This window comes from Maylandia zebra, linkage group LG9, assembly GCF_041146795.1.
Source record: "Maylandia zebra isolate NMK-2024a linkage group LG9, Mzebra_GT3a, whole genome shotgun sequence".
NCBI lineage: Eukaryota > Metazoa > Chordata > Actinopteri > Cichliformes > Cichlidae > Maylandia > Maylandia zebra.
In genome coordinates this window covers 2,286,089-2,306,343 of record NC_135175.1, presented here as the reverse complement: position 1 = coordinate 2,306,343, position 20,255 = coordinate 2,286,089, and the positions used below count along the sequence as shown (strand labels likewise).

The 20,255-nt window shown below is 43.9% G+C and overlaps 1 protein-coding gene across 2 annotated transcripts in view; it reads left to right on the top strand.

Moving 5' to 3' along the window:
* Positions 1–12,319: 12,319 nt before the first annotated feature.
* Positions 12,320–20,255, top strand: part of plppr5b (phospholipid phosphatase related 5b) — a 115,296-nt gene continuing 107,360 nt past the window's right edge. The window contains exon 1 of one of the 2 annotated variants that reach the window (XM_076887886.1): positions 12,320–13,341. In XM_076887886.1, the coding sequence (XP_076744001.1) occupies positions 13,138–13,341 (204 nt within the window). In that variant the 5' untranslated portion in view covers positions 12,320–13,137. The remainder of the gene's footprint in view (positions 13,342–20,255) is intronic. The other variant, XM_004572899.5, reaches the window with a different exon arrangement.

Here is a 20,255-nt window from a genome sequence, read left to right as displayed (position 1 = left end):
AGGGACCTGAAGGGATGGACATGATCAGCAACAACACTCAGGTTGGCTGTGATGTTTATGCTCAGTTGGTCAGTGTGCCAGTCTACTTCAACATTTGATAGGTTTTGCTTTCATAGATCAGGGCTCTAGACTACCTTTGTGCCATTGGTGCGCCTAACTTTTTTTCTTAGGTGCACCAGCACAAAAGTTAGGTGCACCCAAATTTTTCAACCACATCGCTTAACACCGCAGTTTTACATGTGCACTTTTTGGGGTGGAAATTTGCTGTCCATACAGCCAATATTGATTTGTAAATGATTAACTAACAATCTTGTCAACACAAAGTTCTTCATTGGGGCGCGACCGTGGCTCAGGGGGTTGGGAAGCTCATCTTGTAACTGGAAGGTTGCTGGTTTGATCCCCAGCTCTGTCTGTCTTGGTCTTTGTGTCCTTGGGCAAGACACTTCACTTACTGCCTACTGGTGATGGCCAGATGGGCCGATGGCGCAATATGGCAGCCTCGCTTCTGTCAGTCTGCCCCAGAGCAGCTGTGGCTACAACTGTAGCTGCCTCCACCAGTGTGTGAATGTGAGAGTGAATGAATAGTGGCATTGTAAAGCGCTTTGAGGGTCTCAAAAAGCGCCATAAAAATACAGTCTATTATTATTTATTTGGAGCACAGTTCTACAAGAAAGATAAGTTACTGAAAAAGTGCTTAAAGTGCGTTGGCACTCTTTGGTAATATTGTAAGCAATGTTAAACTTAATCATCACATCGGCTCCTCTGACGACCTGTTTGCTGCTGCCTGCTGCTGAAAGGCCGTGGGCAGAGGGGACACTTGGGCAGTGCATTTATCACAGCATGTAATGTGTTTTCTGGACACGCTGTGCTTTTTCAGCGTTTCAGTTTAAAACGTATTAGCACCAGTCACAAATGCAGTATTGCCGGCCGCGGTCTGTCCACACCCACAGCAGTAAATGCAGTGCATCATGTTGTCAGCTTTACTGTATCTTAGCCAGGGAAACTGGTCAAGCCGCTCTCTTCCAAATGTATACACTTTCCTTCTTTTACTTTCAGTGGGCTCTGGCTCGGAGTCGATCGTATGTGGCTCATTATGTGATGCTGTCTCCGAACCAGTGTTAGACATAACCTGAGAGGTTGATGGCTGTGTGTCAGAGCCATGAATCAGGCCTTAACAAAAAAGTTATCAATCGTTCTTTTCACCTTTTCTCGTTACCCACAGCTACATCTTCTTCTGTCAGCCACTAGGGCTGGGTATCATCGCTGATTTCTATAATCCATTCACTTCAATTCAATTTTGACTCAGACAGTCAGAAATATCATCATTCTGATCATTTATCAGTACTGACGCTGTGAGACTTCATCAGAGGTGTGAGCATCACAGCAGAGGTCTTTGTGTCAAAGTAACTGTGAATAAAACAGAAAAACAAGAAGCAGATTTTCCTGTTCTGGCTTTTTATAGCAGATGACCTTAAAAATATTCTGCAGTAGAACAAAAACAAAGAAAACCATGAATCAACGTATGAACATTACCTGATGCTGCTGAAGTGAAGCAAAGTTACAGAGGTTTGATTACAGACACAGCTGAGTGTTTTGCAAATTGTCATCATTTTAAAAAGTTTACGTTTCTTCAGTATTGAACAGCAGACTGGTGCGCAATAAGCAAACAAATAATGCAGAAAACAGATTCGAGAAACTGTTCTTGAAGTACATTTTGGTGTGAGCCGTTGACCTTCAGCCCCGACGGCGTGTCTGTGTACGAGAAAGCTGACATCTCACTGACGCGTCAGGTCCACGCTGTGTGTTCACGTCTTTGTCTGGAATCCGTGTACCTGCTCTCATTTACTGTTTTAGCTGTTTGGTGGCTGTTGAAATCGTTTTGTGAGCTTCTGGCGTTTCTGGCAAAATACATTTATATTTAAAAATCGATTCAGGATTTAATGAATCAATATCACATCATTCAAGCTAAAATCCATTTTAATCGTCGGAAAATCGATTGTTGAACCCCCCCCCCCCCCGTGCTCACCTCTTTCTATCCGCCTGCACTTTCAAACATACATCGACATCGACAGGAATGTCTGGACCACAGCCAATCAGAGAGGTCCCACCCCTGACTGTCTCTGATTGGTTTAGATCACGATAGGGGCATAATGTGTGTCAGTTGTTGACCACATGGAGGCTTTCCGAGTTGCGGACACTTTTTGTTATCTCTAACGGCTGGTCACACCAGTGCCACCTAGGATTTTTTTTAGTCGCACCACTGAGAAATTAGGTCGTATTTTCAACGCAATTTTGGTCGCACTCTAGAGCCCTGATAGATGCTCTTTTGTACACTTGGGTCGTATGAAGTGGTTCTTTGACTTCATGGTCCTTCCTGTTAGCTTGAAGCAGTCTAGTCTTTCTGCTTTGACATTTTGAATTTTTGCCCAGAGAACTACCACTGTTGGTTTTTTATGAGAGAAGACACATATGCTCAATTTTATCATCAATTGATTCATAGATTTATTATCAAACTGTTAGAAATTAGTTTTACATGGCACCTCGGACCTCTGTGGCTCAGAGACAAAGACTGCTGCACCCAGGCAACCGAACGTTAACATGATTGATTGAAAGGGTGGCCTTAGGTCTGAGCTCACGTGTCTTCCTCTGCACCTCAGTTGACATCTCCTTATATAGAGATCAACCTTTTGAAGGCAACACTCCCATTTCTATTAAAGTTTTAAGTCAGCCTTGAAGTTTTGTAACTTGGTGCCATCTCTAGAGCAGGCAGACCTCAGAGACTTCTCTCTGTTTGTGTCTGGAAGTATCTGTGTGTAGCAGTCTAAATCATGTTATCAATCTCCGGCTCTCTTCCAAAATTTGCCCCTCTGAAAAACTAGTTCATGCATTTATTACTTCCAGGCTGGACGACTGTAATTCATTATTATCAGGATGTCCAAAAAACTCACTGAAAAGCCTTCAGCTAATCCAAAATGCTGCAGCAAGAGTCCTGACAGGGACTAGAAAGAGAGAGCAGATTTCTCCTGTTTTGGCTTCCCTTCACTGGCTTCCTGTTAAATCCAGAATTCAAAATCCTGCTCCTCACATACAAGGTCCTAAATAATCAGGCCCCATCTTATCTTAATGACCTTGTAGTACCATATCACCCTATTAGAGCACTTCGCTCTCGCTCTGCAGGCCTACTTGTTGTTCCTAGAGTATTTAAAAGTAGAATGGGAGGCAGAGCCTTCAGTTTTCAGGCCCCTCTTCTGTGGAACCAGCTTCCAGTTTGGATTCAGGAGACAGACACTATCTCTACTTTCAAGATTAGGCTTCAAACTTTCCTTTTTGCTAAAGCATATAGTTAGGGCTGGACCAGGTGACCCTGAATCCTCCCTTAGCTATGCTGCAATAGACGTAGGCTGCCGGGGGATTCCCATGATGCATTGAGTTTTTCCTTTCCAGTCACCTTTCTCACTCACTATGTATTAACAGACCTCTCTGCATTGAATCATATCTGTTATTAACCTCTGTCTCTCTTCCACAGCATGTCTTTATCCTGTCTTCCTTCTCTCACCCCAACCAATCGCAGCAGATGGCCCCGCCCCTCCCTGAGCCTGGTTCTGCTGGAAGTTTCTTCCTGTTAAAAGGGAGTTTTTCCTTCCCACTGTTGCCAAAGTGCTGCTCATAGGGGGTCATATGATTGTTGGGTTTTTCTCTGTATATATCATTGTAGGATCTACTGTACAATATAAAGCACCTTGAGGCGACTGTTGCTGTGATTTGGGGCTGTATAAATAACATTGAATTGAATTAAATCCAAAACCAGACTACAGTGCACATCTGTGTACAACACAGGACAAAACACAGACACACAAATTATTGTTAGGATGCCTGGGTCGTTGACCCAGGGTATTTGAGTTTATTATATTATTTACACTTTTTAGTCTTTGGTTTCTTTGAGTTCTGTCTTATAGTTTATGTCTCTGTCTTCTTTAGTTCTTTTGTCTCCCCTATCACCTGTATCCCCTTGTCTAGTTCGCGTCTCTGTGTATCCTTAGTTCCTATATCCCCGTGTTCAGTCAGTGTTTGTGTCTGCCCTGGTCCCACGTCTCTGTTCCCTCTGTAGTGCCTGCATGTGAGTCTGTGTTATGTGTTTCCTGTTTTACTTTGAAGGTCTCTGTCTTATCTCAGTGTGTTCAGTTTACGCTTCCTTTTGTCTCGTCAGTTCTGATTTGCCCCAGCTGTGTTTCCCTCCTGTTACCCATTCCCTGATTGCTCCCTCTGTGTACTTAAGCCCTGTGTTTCTCTATGTCGGTGTCGCGATCTACCGTTTATTTTGCTGTCTGTTTTACCCATCCACCGGTGTTAGTTTATTTTGAGTTTTGTTCCAGTTATGTTATGTTTGCGTTCAGCATTAAAGCTGTTTTGGTTTAAGTTCTGTCTCCGGAGTCTGCACCTTGGGTCCTATCCCTGTCCGCACACAGCTAGTGATGGGCAGATGAAGCCCCATGAAGCACTGAAGCTTTTCATCCAATTGGTTCACCCCAACGCGAAGCTTCATGAAGCTTCATTTGCTCTAGTAGGACACCTACTGGACGTAAAAAATAATAGCTGGCATGAATTTGAAGAGTGTGGCATTTTGCACACAGCCTGTAAATGTCAACAACAAAAGGAGTGTGTAAAACATGTATATTGTAGTGATGGCAGTATACTGTGTATATTTATACTGGCAGTATGGAAAATGATTATTTGGAAATGCTTGAAATGGAAATGATCATTTACAGATCATTTACTGTGTGGTTGGGGTGTGGACAGTAGTTGTGCTTTTGTAACGTTGAGGTATGGACAGCTACACACTGAGGCTTTGAGCCTCAGTCCTGCCTGTTCACATTTTATTCTGTAAAAACTAAATTTTCACTGCTTTTATGGCCTTTTTAGTGGGGAGAACATAGCTGGGATTTAATGATTTAACAAATCTTTTAAATCCTTTGTCCTCCACAATGCTAAATAGCTGTGAGTCCTCAATCACCATGCTGACCAGGTCTTCATCTATTTGAGATTGTTCTCCTGAGGAAAGACAATAAAGATAAAGCACAAATATAAATATCACACACGTAACTTATAACAGTTGTATAATATTGTTATATCATTTAGTAACATTACTGCATGCTATATTATCATTGCATTTGATGGCTCACCTGGTCTTGCTCCACAATCGGTGTTCCCCTTATTCTCATGCAAAGCTCTGTAGTGCCTAAGCATGGATGAGGTGTTGTTGTTATATCCCAGCTCCCTGGCACATAGCAAACACTTCACCTTGTACAAAAGTACAGACAGCTTAACATAAATTGTATTGCACCATCAGTATTATGAAAATACATCTTCTGTAGAAATTTACATACCTTGTTGGGAGGAATAAGATCAAAATGTTCCCACACAGGGGAGGACATCCTCCTCTTCTTAGCTGGCTCCATTCTCTCCTGACTTTCTCTCCTCACTCTCATAAACCTCCATACGGTCTCCAAACTCTCACTAACCGCAACTCTCCATCAAACACCCACATTTTTGAATGAAGTCTGAGGGGTTTATATCTGTCATAGCTCGCAGCAAAGTTCGAACCACTTCATGAACCAGTCACGTGGTACAGCCGGGCAGCGAGGCTTCGGACGTCATCATTTTCAGCTCCTCCCATAAATGAAGCAAGCCTCGATACGCGCTTCGCGGAAACGCCCCCTCCATTACTCGACACACGCTCCGAAGCCTCGATACAGAACGTCCCATCACTACACACAGCCATCACCTAACAATTATGAGGTATATAGCCTTTACAATAAAAATAAATTCTAACATCAGTCAGTTAATATTCTCTCTGCCCAAATGCAAAAATACAAATAAGTTGCTGCCTTGTGATTGGCTGATTAATTTGTGCTAATGAGATGTTCACAGGTATACCTAATGAACTGGACAGTGAATGTGTTACATGAAATGTTTCATTTAGAGATGCTGAGCTCTGTCACTGAGGAGGTCCCTGCATGAGGGGTGCTGATACCCGGGAGGTCAGTTTGCTCACCAGCTGCTGAGCTTAAGTGAACAATCAGCATTTGGACGTAACTCTTCCAGATGTGCCAAGCTCAGGTGAAGAGCACAGGAAATGGTGTCCTCTGTGGAGAGGTTTGGCCAGTAAGCAAACTTGAATGCGATGAATACATGATGCAGCAAAAGGGATGCTGTGGTCCTTTGCCAGCCTCTCGAAGCACTTCTGCAGGGTGGTAGTCATTACCAAATGTAATGGTGGATTTTTGGGGCAGCTTGAATCAGTGGCAGACTTGAAACACGATGAAACAACATCCTACTCCAGCATGGTGTCCAAAAGGACATGTGCTGTTGGTGCCTGCGGAACAGTCAGTCTCCTCTGGCTTTTACAGACATCAGCCCGGGTGAAGATCGCCTCTTATTGCAGGGGTGTTCTCATTTATTGCAAATCTGGTGAAGTCAAGTCTAATTTTTTTTAAAGTATATTTAAAAACAACAAGAGTTGACCAAAGTCCTGTGCAACTAAAAAGAATAACACATAGCAGGGGAGCGTAAATAAAAAAGGCAAAGTCAGCAAACTTCAGAAAGGTAATCAGGTGTTTAATTTTAATGACTCAAAAGAGTTTAGAGAAGCTAGAACGGGGTATAAATGGTCTTTTTATGTGCGCCTGTCACATTTCAGACAGGTCAAGAATGCGGAGCCTGTCCAATTCCAAAAGAAAGGCTATTGCAATAATCAAGCTTGGGTGAAATGAAGGCATGAATTACTTTCTCGACGTCAGCAGATGAGAGAGCGTTCTTAGTCTTTGCGAGGACCCTCATAGAAAGACAATGTCTGCCTGTCATTTTAAGCCTTTTTTCCTTTGGAACCAGCTCCACATACGTGGAGCTTCACTGAAGCTGTCTGCATGTGTGCCTGTGGGTCTTGTAACCTTTGAAACAGTAATATTTCAAAAAAAGTTAGCACAGGTTTATCTCACTTTACTGCATTTAATGGAACTGAAACTAATTGCTGTAGTTTTGGAAACATTCTTGTTGTCTTGATGGCAAAGTTTTGGGCTTTCAACAATCATATTGCAAATTTCACTCTGAAATGCTTTTATCTAGTTCCCAGATACTTTCTCACAGTGGTCAGGTTTCTCCATGGAGTACAGCTGCTCCAGGCTTTAGAACTGTAGATGCAATATGTTGAAATGTTTCTGAAGCTTTGTAATGAAAAAAATTTGAATCATTTCTTCTCTGATCTCGTTTGTCTCTCTTTAGCTGCCCTGGTAAGAAGAGAAGTCAACATGCCTTCAAAACCACCAAGTAGAAAAGAGCGAAAGAAGTGGTTCACCTCTCTGACGGGGGAGGTAAGACGTGTTTCATGAGGTACGAGTAGATGGGATTGATGGATACTTTCAGTTGCATCAGAAAACTTTGTTTTAAGTGTTGTCCTATTAAAACAATGAGACTACTCTAACTAGTTTGAGTGCGTGTTGTTCACAATCTCACCAGTGTATGTATGTATGTATGTTTCTATCTATCTATCTATCTATCTATCTATCTATCTATCTATCTATCTATCTATCTATCTATCTATCTATCTATCTATCTATCTATCTATCTATCTATCTATCTATCTTTCTTTCTTTCTTTCTTTCTTTCTTTCTTTCTTTCTTTCTTTCTTTCTTTCTTTCTTTCTTTCTTTCTTTCTTTCAACGATACCTGAGTCAAATTACTGGAGAGTTGTGAATCAGTATGTCTGGCTTGGTTGCTTTATTATGGCTATTCAGTACTGAGACTTTGTACCTTTCTAACACAATCCAAAGATGATCTTTGCATTTCACTCAGATTGGAAGTAACAACTTTCATGATCTGCAGCTTTTGTTGATACTGTTGTAGCTACAGTGCTCCTTTTGTGCCAGGTGTGGGTCTTTGGTGTTACAGAATAGTGTTCTGTCACCCTCTGGTGGCAACAGAATCAGATCACACATCTCAGCAATTCGGCAACTGATAGTCTTTGTGAATTTGTATAGAGCTTACTCGTTTGCTTTTATCGGTGTGTTGGGACTCCTTTCAGTAAAACAGAACCCTGTGATTAACTTTGAACAGATTTAGCAGCTTTGATCAGACATTTCTATTTCTTTTTATTTTATTTTATTTTTTTGCTGTGGAAGAAGTAGTATAGTGAGTTACTTGTACTGGTCATGGACTTATTTAATTATTATAGTTATAATTATAATCTAATAATAATTACAATTATATAATTATAGTATAATTATAATTATATTTATTATAATATAATATAAGGCAGCACGGTGGCGCGGTGGTTAGCACTGTTGCCGCACAGCAAGAAGGTCCTGAGTTCAATTCCACCATCAGGCCGGGGTCTTTCTGTGTGGAGTTTGCATGTTCTCCCCGTGTTTGCGTGGGTTCCCTCCGGGTACTCCGGCTTCCTCCCACCGTCCAAAGACGTGCATCTTGTGGGGATAGGTTAATTGGATAATCCAAATTGTCACTGGGTGTGAATGTGCGAATGAATGTGAGTGCGAATGGTTGTCTGTCTCTGTGTGTTAGCCCTGCGACAGACTGGCGACCTGTCCAGGGTGTACCCGCCTCTCGCCCTATGACAGCTGGGATAGGCTCCAGCGCCCCTGAAAAGGATAAGCAGAAGTGAAGCGAATGGATAATATATATATAATATTATTTTTAAGTTTCTGCTTTTGAAGGCAGATAGTAATTAACACAGGTGCGTAAGCCGTGAAACATCTGCTGTCTGAACAGAGAGAACTGTACAGAATAAAGAAAGTGAATACTGCTAACATTTGTATACACAGCAGTCCCTCGCTATAACGCGGTTCACTTTTCGCAGCCTCACTGTTTCGCGGATTTGTTTTCTCTGCAATTTTGCATGATTTTTTTCTTACAGTGCATTGTGTTCTGCATCCTGATTGGCTGTAGACCGTTGTCAGTTAATCTTGTGTCTCCTGTAACAGTCAGATAAGTCAAACTTTACTCAACTCATTCTTCTTGCTTCCTCTACTCCCGTACCATTGATTCATTAATGCTGAATTCTCTGGCAGCTGCTCTATTCCCATGTTCTGGACCTGAAAACAGGGTTTGATCTTTGGTTTCTATAATACTGGACTTATTTTTCTACAGAGGTTTGAACTTTGAAAGTTTAAACAAGAGAGAAAAGTGTGAAAATGTTCATGCCTGTCTGAGAAAAGTGTATAGAGTGTGTAGTGAGGGGTTTCACAGCCGTAAAACATCTATAATAATTGTAAAAAATAAAGTTGGCTACTTCGTGGATTTCACCTATTTTTAGAATGTAACCCCCGCGATAAACGAGGGACTGCTGTACTTATAAATGTTAGAAGTATACTTAACATTTATATACTTATACTTACTAGGAAAGCTTACTGACCATTAAAGCATCAAATAAAAAGTATAGACCCAGAAAGAACTATGCCCATATCTCTTCTGCTTCCTGAACTCCACAAAGGATGTCATCACTACTCATTGTCCATAACTGGGTGTAAAACAGCAACAATCGAACGTATTGGCCTTTCACTGTGTGGTCTTGTTTAGCTGCTCTCTCTGATGTGAAGTGTTGAAAGGAAGGTGGACAATGATGTCATCATTGAATTTTACAGCATTGGAAAGTGGAAGTGATGTAAAAGAATAGTCTGACAGCCAAACACATGGGAAAGCAGACAGATGAGTGAAGAAAGTGAACATGATTTGCTGATATACAAAATTCAATTATGCTTTTTGCCAACTGGACTCTGATGGCCCCTCACAGCAGAATGAAATCCAAGCAGTGATAGAAATTACAGCAGAAGAAAAGAAACAGCAGTCTTGCTGTTGTAGGAAGTTCCTTCCTGTTAAAGAACAGATGTATGTTAGCAGCAGCATCGCAGAGGCACACGGTCAGACATAACATGAATAAACATGCATCATGATGAGTTAGAAAACTTAGGGAGGGCTCTGGATAGCAAAGGCATAAAGCAAAGCAGAGCCTGAGCCTGCAGTACAGCTCAGGGGCCACTTCAGGGCAGGAGAGAGCAGAGTCTAAGATAAGGCAGATACAGAGCCTGTGATAAGGCAAGGTGTAGGCGAAGGACAGGACATGAGAAAGCCTGCATTACAGCTCAAGGATGCTGATGGATTCCTGACTGAACATAATCTTTACACTAGATTAGCATAGTGCAGATTAGCAATTGGAGTTTAAAAAGAAGTCAAGGAATCAATTTATAGACCAAAATGTATTCAGACTTTTCACTCATCAAAGTAGCCACGGGATATAACAGCTGGACACACCTGTAGTCGTGGCTCATCATCAAAACACTCCACAAATCCTGCCAGTGATTCACTTCCTTATAAACCATTGAATCAGGTACTTTCCATAGTGATTCCCAGTATATTACACAGAAATAAGTTTTCTATTTTTTCATTTGGCTTTTGCTTTGCTCCTGATAAATTGTTTTCAAATATTGTGTATCCAAACTGTGGACATTCCCTTTTTAAACTTTTGTGAAACAATAAAGGTAAAAACCTGCGTATTATTATTATTACATTATTATGAGGCCACACATAAAAAACAACACATGCAGAAGAAAAACATTGACAATCAATACAATATATATGCACATTAAGAGACACAACACTCAAAACACAGACAGACAGCACAGCAGATACAGACTGCATGGCTACAGTTTGATTTTATGTACACTGCCAAACGTTTTAGGACGCCCCATTTTTTCCAGTTTTTTATTGAAAATTATGCAGTTTAGTGTCTCATTAAGTTTTGTTTCCTTGTGCTTATTAGTTTTTTCTAAACACTGTATAATTTCCTGTTTTAGGATTTGTGTCTAGTTATAGAGGATCATATTAGTTCTCTTTAGTGTTGTAGTGTTCCTGAGACTTGAACCTCCTGAACCTCCTGAGACCTGAACTCTTTCATGGCATGCTTTTCTAATTTCTCTTCACTACTTGGGCTGACTGGGGCCTGATGAATGTAAAAACAAAACATTACCTGATTTTTGTTTCTGAGAAAAATGAGATCCACATATGAGGACATTTGCTGTAAATTTTGATAGAGCAGTGGCAGCATAACGTCCTCGTAAGTGGATATCAGGCCCTTGTAGAGCACAATGTAGTACTTTGGTCCTTCCCAATGAATCATTCAACTCAGCAAAATGAGCAGAAAAAGCCAAGAACTCCAAAACTTGGGCGGAGTTTGATCCTTCTTCATGTCTCTGCTGGAATTTCCAATGGTGGACGTCTTGTGAACTGCTCGTTCCCAGAAGACGAAGCGAACGACACAGAACGTCTCCAGAAATTCCCAGTTTATGCTCTGATCTTAAAAGACGCTGATATCTACCCAGACCACATTATCCTCTCCATCACCGAACGTTCAGCTAATTTACGGTATTTAAGTTCAGCTTTTAATTTTATGCTATTTTACTTCAGTTGGATTTGTCTTTAGCAAATTCTCACAAGAGCACTCATCTTAGCACAATCCCTTTTAAAGCAGTTAAAGCAATACGTTTTCTTTAAAACTCTGTGTTAGTTAATCACAGTTTACTCAATGCAGTCGTCGTTTTACTAAAGTCAGAGGTCAGAGTGTCCTGTGCATCGCCTCGCAGCATCACAACTCTCAAGTTTCAGTTAGGCCTGTCTTTAGAATCGTTATTACATTTTTGCATTGCTCAACTTAAACACAATTATATCTACCTGAGTATATTCTGATTGGCACTAAGTATAGTAAACTGTCAGCAAAACCACATGTGAATCATAATCGTGTTTAACCATTACAACATTTAAAACTACTGACAGGTTGGTTGCACAGTTCTGATCTTCTTACTCCCAGAGATGAATATAAAGGTCAGTGATCGATCATGTCCACACCTCAAAATCCAAACATTTTTACTACTCAAATTACATTTGATTATATCCTTGATTAACAATAAAGAATAAAGTTACTATTAGCAAAAGCACACACAGACAAGAGTGCTTTAACACTTTATAAATCACATATAACACTCGATGGTGAGTCTTATATGATCCACGAGTGTTTGTTGCCTCCATCATGATGGTGTTTTTCTCCTGCTCTGCATCAGGTTTTTAAAGATGACAGATATTTAGTTTGGCTCGTTCAAAGTGGAGATGAGCTCTTTTGTCCAGGAGCGTCTGAGAAAAATAACAATCTTGGCTGATTACAGTTATTTTTTAAAGCCACTACATAATCATAACAATTACACGACTCCCCCCTTACTGAACGGTGTTGCTGATAAGTCTCCGTTTTCTCCTTTTGTTAGCTGTTGAATTTTAAAGTTTAGCTGAACAGTTCTGTAAAACAAAAATGCATTCATGTGTTATATGTCATTTTTTATTCATCATATAATTATAAACAGATAAAACACTGACACACCTGTGCTGTTACATGTTGCTACAGCAGACTCCTGTGAAGAAGGCGCCTCCTGTGACTCATAAAGCCAGTGATTTGCACTCTTTCACTAAAGTTCTGAATCTTTCTTTCAGCAGCGCCAACAGGAAGTGACCTGCCATATGTGCCACAGAGAGCATCTGCATCCCTCCAGATGGAGACTCTGCATCATGCACCTTCTTCTCATTCACTTCTATTCATCTCCTCATTTCCCTGAGCACTCATATGACGTCCATGGCCCCTCCCTGCGCATAATCCCGTCTCTCCGTTCTCTCCAGCTGATCCTTTCTCTGCTGCTAAACACACGTCCGGGTTTACGCACACATATGGTTTACACACACACACACCCACACACACACGCACACACATACGCACACCCACACACACACACACACACACACGTGGATCACGTCAAGCTTTTAGCCAAGCCTTCTCAGCTCTTACGCGCAGACACACCCTCACACACGTCGCTCGCCCCCACACCTCCCCTTCTGTCTCAGTCAGTGTGCAGCGGCAGCAGCGGAGGGTGGAGGACGTGCTGAACGCAGTCACGGAGGCTTCTGGCGCACAGCCGAGCCGTCATGAGCCGCTCAGCGGAAGTGGATGCCGCTGCGGAGGAGGAGGGGGCTGAATAGAAGAGAGAGAGAGACTGTGTTCTAATTAAATGTCTCACGCTCTCCGTGTGCATCATGCTGTATTTCCAGCTGGTGATCATGGCCGGGACCGTCATGTTGGCCTACTACTTCGAATACACCGACACCTTCACCGTGCACGTGCAGGGCTTCTTCTGCTACGACACCACGTACACCAAACCGTACCTGGGGCCGGAGGACAGCAGCGCCGTCCCACCCGTGCTGCTGTACGCCGCGGTGGCCGGGCTGCCCACGCTGCTGGTGAGTGCACACCTGACCTGGCCGCATCAAGCCTCACTGACACTGATTGTGCTGTCACACTGTCGACGGCTGGCTGCTGCTGTGCTGCTGTAGCTGTACGCTGGAGTCATGCAGTGCAGGATGAAATGCATCAGTGCCGTTTGTTTCTCTGTGGCTGGAGCAGAATAAGAGCCTTTAGAAAGTCACTCTAGCTTATGGGACTTTCAAGATAATCAAGGATTATTAGAATATACACTAATGAGATCTGCCCACTAACGCACACTGATCAGTCTGATTCAGTATTCGTAGTATTCACAGAACGAGATGTAACAAGTTTTTGGTGTTTTCAGCTTCCATGTAGCATGCACCGTCTACAGCTTCATCTTTAGTGCAAATTATAACACAAAATGTGAAAGAAGCGGTTCCCCAAATCATAAAATGCAGCATTTGAGTCATTGTTTTCCATCACTCCAGACTGAAGATTCTTTCATGTTTATTACAGCTCATCATAGAATGAATGACCATCGGGCCACCTTTTCTCAGCGTGGGTATTTTATTTATTTACAAATTTAAATGGTGTTATTAATTAGAAGAAAGAAAGCAAACAAAACATTGAACATCATGAAGGTTAGAAATGTTATAACACTCACACCAAGGACAAACGCTCAGTGTTGTGTGTGGACCCGACTTTGATGTTTATGGTGCCGATTTTTTTATCTTATCGTTGCTACTTTTGACTGTTTCAGCCACGTCTGCTGGGATGTCTGAAATAAGCAAAAGCTAAAGCGTAATAAAGAAGCTGAAGTGAGAAATCCCTGTGGAGTCAACAGACTCAAATATAGCAGTTGCTGCAGTTCCTCTCTACCCGCATCACAACCATCAGTGTGATGAACTCTTATCAGCTTATAGCGTTATGTTAGCGTACCTCTTTGGCTGCTGCATGCTCAGCTAGATTGACACTGTAACTCTGTAGTGTACTGACCGCTGATGCTGGAACTGAGGTTGGTAAAAAAAAAGACAAACAAGCTCACCCTGTGAATAACATAGTAAATATAAATAGTTATTTGTTATCTTATGTGCAGAACTTTGTGATTCTGTGTAGGAAGGTGCTATATAAATGAAATTGCATTTATTATTATTTATTTATAGTTTACACAGTCATTTTATCTGTCTTTGAATTACAGACTGGTGTAGCTTTAAGACTAATCTGCTTGATGTTCACTGAGATACAGTATATAACAACATCATAGATGATTATCCCTGTCAGAACTCAGTCAGAAAGTTAAAAGGTGACAATTTTGCGGGTTTATTAAACCTGGGAATCATCTGGGAGAGAAGGAGATGATACATACTTCACTCTTTGATGCTCTCACGTCTCAGATGCAGCTCCTGCAGCTTCCTGCTTGATCTTAACCTTTCCTTAGTATCTGACTCACAGTACACTCTACCGTGCTTCCTGGCTAATGTCCAACGGCTCTCTCATCAGCTTTTCCAATTACAAGCCGACTGTGCACTGAAGTTCAAATGCAAGCCTGAGCAGTGCAGTGCAGCTTGAATGTTAAGTGCAGTTATTACTGCTGCAGTCGCTGACAGTGCAGGCTGAGCTTACATAGCTCGATACACGCAGGACTGTCTGCAAGCCCCGAACTCTGCTTCAGCTGCTAGCCTACACACACACACACACACACGCACGCACACACACACACACACACACACACACACACACACACACACACACACACACACGCACACACAGACACACACACACACACGCACACACACACACACACACACAGACACACACACGCACACACGCACACACAGACACACACACACACACACACGCACACACACACGCACACACACAGACACACACAGACACACACACACACACGCACACACGCACACACACGCACACACGCACACACAGACGCACACACGCACACACAGACGCACACACGCACACACGCACACACGCACACAAAATGTTTAAAAGGAGTCTGTGATTTTCTGCTATAAAATGTGTGTGTATACAGTGGGGCAAAAAAGTATTTAGTCAGCCACCGATTGTGCAAGTTCCCCCACCTAAAATGATGACAGAGGTCAGTAATTTGCACCAGAGGTACACTTCAACTGTGAGAGACAGAATGTGAAAAAAAAATCCATGAATCCACATAGTAGGATTTGTAAAGAATTTATTGGTAAATCAGGGTGGAAAATAAGTATTTGGTCAATAACAAAAATACAACTCAATACTTTGTAACATAACCTTTGTTGGCAATAACAGAGGTCAAACGTTTACTATAGGTCTTTACCAGGTTTGCACACACAGTAGCTGGTATTTTGGCCCATTCCTCCATGCAGATCTTCTCGAGAGCAGTGATGTTTTGGGGCTGTCGCCGAGCAACACGGACTTTCAACTCCCGCCACAGATTTTCTATGGGGTTGAGGTCTGGAGACTGGCTAGGCCACTCTAGGACTTTCAAATGCTTCTTACGGAGCCACTCCTTTGTTGCCCGGGCGGTGTGTTTTGGATCATTGTCATGTTGGAAGACCCAGCCTCGTTTCATCTTCAAAGTTCTCACTGATGGAAGGAGGTTTTGGCTCAAAATCTCACGATACATGGCCCCATTCATTCTGTCCTTAACACGGATCAGTCGTCCTGTCCCCTTGGCAGAAAAACAGCCCCATAGCATGATGTTTCCACCCCCATGCTTTACAGTAGGTATGGTGTTCTTGGGATGCAACTCAGTATTCTTCTTCCTCCAAACACGACGAGTTGAGTTTATACCAAAAAGTTCTACTTTGGTTTCATCTGACCACATGACATTCTCCCAATCCTCTGCTGTATCATCCATGTGCTCTCTGGCAAACTTCAGACGGGCCTGGACATGCACTGGCTTCAGCAGCGGAACACGTCTGGCACTGCGGGATTTGATTCCCTGCCGTTGTAGTGTGTTACTGATGGTGACCTTTGTTACTTTGGTCCCAGCTCTCTGCAGGTCATTCACCAGGTCCCCCCGTGTGGTTCTGGGATCTTTGCTCACCGTTCTCATGATCATTTTGACCCCACGGGATGAGATCTTGCGTGGAGCCCCAGATCGAGGGAGATTATCAGTGGTCTTGTATGTCTTCCATTTTCTGATGATTGCTCCCACAGTTGATTTTTTCACACCAAGCTGCTTGCCTATTGTAGATTCACTCTTCCCAGTCTGGTGCAGGTCTACAATACTTTTCCTGGTGTCCTTCGAAAGCTCTTTGGTCTTGGCCATGGCGGAGTTTGGAGTCTGACTGTTTGAGGCTGTGGACAGGTGTCTTTTATACAGATGATGAGTTCAAACAGGTGCCATTCATACAGGTAACGAGTGGGGGACAGAAAAGCTTCTTACAGAAGACGTTACAGGTCTGTGAGAGCCAGAGATTTTCCTTGTTTGAGGTGACCAAATACTTATTTTCCACCCTAATTTACGAATAAATTCTTTACAAATCCTACCATGTGGATTCATGGATTTTTTTTTCACATTCTGTCTCTCACAGTTGAAGTGTACCTCTGGTGCAAATTACTGACCTCTGTCATCATTTTAGGTGGGGGAACTTGCACAATCGGTGGCTGACTAAATACTTTTTTGCCCCACTGTATGGATAGGGATTTGTCCTGGTGTGTGGGACTCTAGCATCAGGTTTAAAAAAACACCCAGCACGCCCCTGTGGGCGGTTTATCCTTCAAGCTCGGGTCCTCTACCAGAGGCCTGGGAGCTTGAGGGTCCTGCGCAGTATCTTAGCTGTTCCCAGGACTGCGCTCTTCTGGACAGAGATCTCCGATGTTATTCCCGGGATCTGCTGGAGCCACTCGCCTAGCTTGGGAGTCACCGCACCTAGTGCTCCGATTACCACGGGGACCACCGTTACCTTCACCCTCCACATCCTCTCGAGCTCTTCTCTGAGCCCTTGGTATTTCTCCAGCTTCTCGTGTTCCTTCTTCCTGATATTGCTGTCATTCGGAACCGCTACATCGATCACTACGGCCGTCTTCTTCTGTTTGTCTACCACCACTATGTCCGGTTGGTTAGCCACCACCATTTTGTCCGTCTGTATCTGGAAGTCCCACAGGATCTTAGCTCGGTCATTCTCCACCACCCTTGGGGGCATCTCCCATTTTGACCTCGGGACTTCCAGGTTATACTCGGCACAGATGTTCCTGTACACTATGCCGGCCACTTGGTTATGGCGTTCCATGTATGCCTTGCCTGCTAGCATCTTGCACCCTGCTGTTATGTGCTGGATTGTCTCTGGGGCATCTTTACACAGCCTGCACCTGGGGTCTTGCCTGGTGTGATAGACCCCAGCCTCTATGGATCTTGTGCTCAGAACTTGTTCTTGTGCTGCCATGATTAGTGCCTCCATGCTGTCTTTCAGTCCAGCTTTGTCCAGCCACTGGTAGGATTTCTGGATATCAGCCACCTCCTCTATCTGCCGGTGGTACATACCGTGCAGGGGCCTGTCCTTCCATGATGGTTCCTCGTCTCCCTCCTCTTTCTTGGGTTTCTGCTGCCTGAGGTATTCACTGAGCACTCGGTCAGTTGGGGCCATCTTCCCAATGTATTCTTGGATGTTCGTTGTCTCATCCTGGACTGTGGTGCTGACACTCACCAGTCCCCGGCCCCCTTCCTTCCGCTTAGCGTACAGCCTCAGGGTGCTGGACTTGGGGTGAAACCCTCCATGCATGGTAAGGAGCTTTCTTGTCTTTATGTCAGTGGCTTCTACCTTCTCCTTTGGCCAGCCTATTACCCCAGCAGGGTACCTGATCACGGGCAGGGCGTACGTGTTGATGGCCCGGATCTTGTTCTTACCATTCAGCTGACTCCTCAGGACTTGCCTGACCCTCTGCAGGTACTTGGTGGTTGCAGCTTTTCTAGCGGCCTCTTCATGGTTCCCATTCGCCTGTGGGATCCCCAGGTACTTGTAACTGTCCTCTATGTCTGCAATGTTGCCTTCTGGTAGTTCAATCCCCTCAGTTCTGACTACCTTCCCTCTCTTTGTTACCATCCGGCTACACTTCTCCAGTCCGAACGACATTCCAATGTCATTGCTGTATAGCCTGGTAGTGTGGATCAGTGAATCGATGTCTCGTTCACTCTTGGCATACAGCTTGATGTCGTTAAGTGTTAAGTGCGCATGCGCCAACCAGCGTGCAGCCTGTTACAGTCGCTCCTGCTTTTCTCTTAGTTTAGCTCTTTTTTCTTACGTATTCTTTTTTTTCTGACTTGTATTTTCCTCCGTTTTGTGGATTGAGAGAGTTTTTGTTCTTCTGGTGGCCGTGGAACTGTTACTTTTATCATGGAACGGGACCGCGGCACATCTCCTACACGCACGGACTGTTTACTCCAGAGATCAGCTGATCGCCCTGATGCCGGCCGGCTCGCTGGCCAGGCCCGCAGAAGTGCCCGCAGAAGTACCAGCTGAAATTTGGAGGAAAACACATCGGGGATGCAGAGGTCAAGGACAGAAGAGAAGAAAAAAGGTGACGGTGAGACAGCGGAGGCTCGAAGCGAGGAGGAGGTTTAAACCGTGTCTGCCGTCTATCGTGATGGGAAATGTGCGATCGTTGGCAAGTAAAATCGACGAGCTCTCAGCACTGGTACGGAGTCAGAGGGAATACCGAGAGTGTAGCCTGATGTGTTTCACCGAATCATGGCTGCACCAGGTCATTCCCGATGAGAATGCTTCCGTGGAAGGCTTCCACACTGTTCGGGCGGACAGGGACAGCATTGCTAGCGGTAAGCGTAAAGGAGGTGGGCTTGCTGTTTTAGTTAACAACCGGTGGTGTAACCCTGCCAACATAACAATCAAAGAAAGGATTTGTTGCCCGGACACTGAACTGTGTGCTGTTGGACTCAGGCCGTATTATTTACCCAGGGAATTCTCTCACGTCATCTTGGTGGCTGTTTATGTTCCCCCCTCTGCTAACCCCACAGCTGCATGTGACACTATCCACTCTGCCATAGCTCGGCTACAGACTCAGCACCCGAGTGCCTTTATTGTGATCTCGGGTGACTTCAACCATGTATCACTGGACAATACACTACCAACATTCAAACAATATGTGGACTGTCCCACCAGGGGAGAGAAAACTTTAGACTTACTGTATGCTAACGTCAAGGATGCATACAGCTCCTCCTCCCTCCCCCCACTTGGTAGGTCAGATCATAACCTGATTCACCTCACCCCCCGCTATGTGCCAATTGTGAGGAGGGAACCTGTGACCACCAGGACTGTTAGGAGGTGGTCAGAGGAGGCAATAGCGGAACTACAGGGCTGTTTCGAGGTGACCGACTGGGAAACACTCTGTGAGCCTCACGCCGAGGACATCAATGGGCTTACTGAGTGTATCACAGATTACATAACTTTCTGCACCGACTCCATTGTTCCAGCTCAGACTGTTCATTGTTACCCAAATAACAAGCCGTGGGTGACTAAGGACATCAAAGCCCTCCTCAACAACAAGAAGAGGGCTTTCAGAGGGGGCAACAAAGAGGAGGTGAGGAAGGTCCAGGTGTTACTAAAGGACAAGATCAGAGAGGCTAAGGACAATTACAGGAGGAAGCTGGAGTGGAAACTCCAGCAGAACAGCATGAGAGAGGTGTGGAGGGGCATGAAGACCATCACTGGATTCAGGCCAACCAACAGCAGGGGAGCTGAGGAAGGTGAGAATAGAGCCGACGAGTTGAATCTGTTTTTCAATAGATTCGACACCACAGTGTCTGCTCCCACCCCCACAACCTCACCTGCAGTCAGCCTGGAATCCAGAGCCACACCACTGTGCCAGCCTCTCTCTTCACATGTTGCCTCCTGTGAGATTCCTGACACCCCTCCCCCACCCATCACCTTCACTCAATACCAGGTTGAGATGCAAATGAGGAGACTTCACTCAGGCA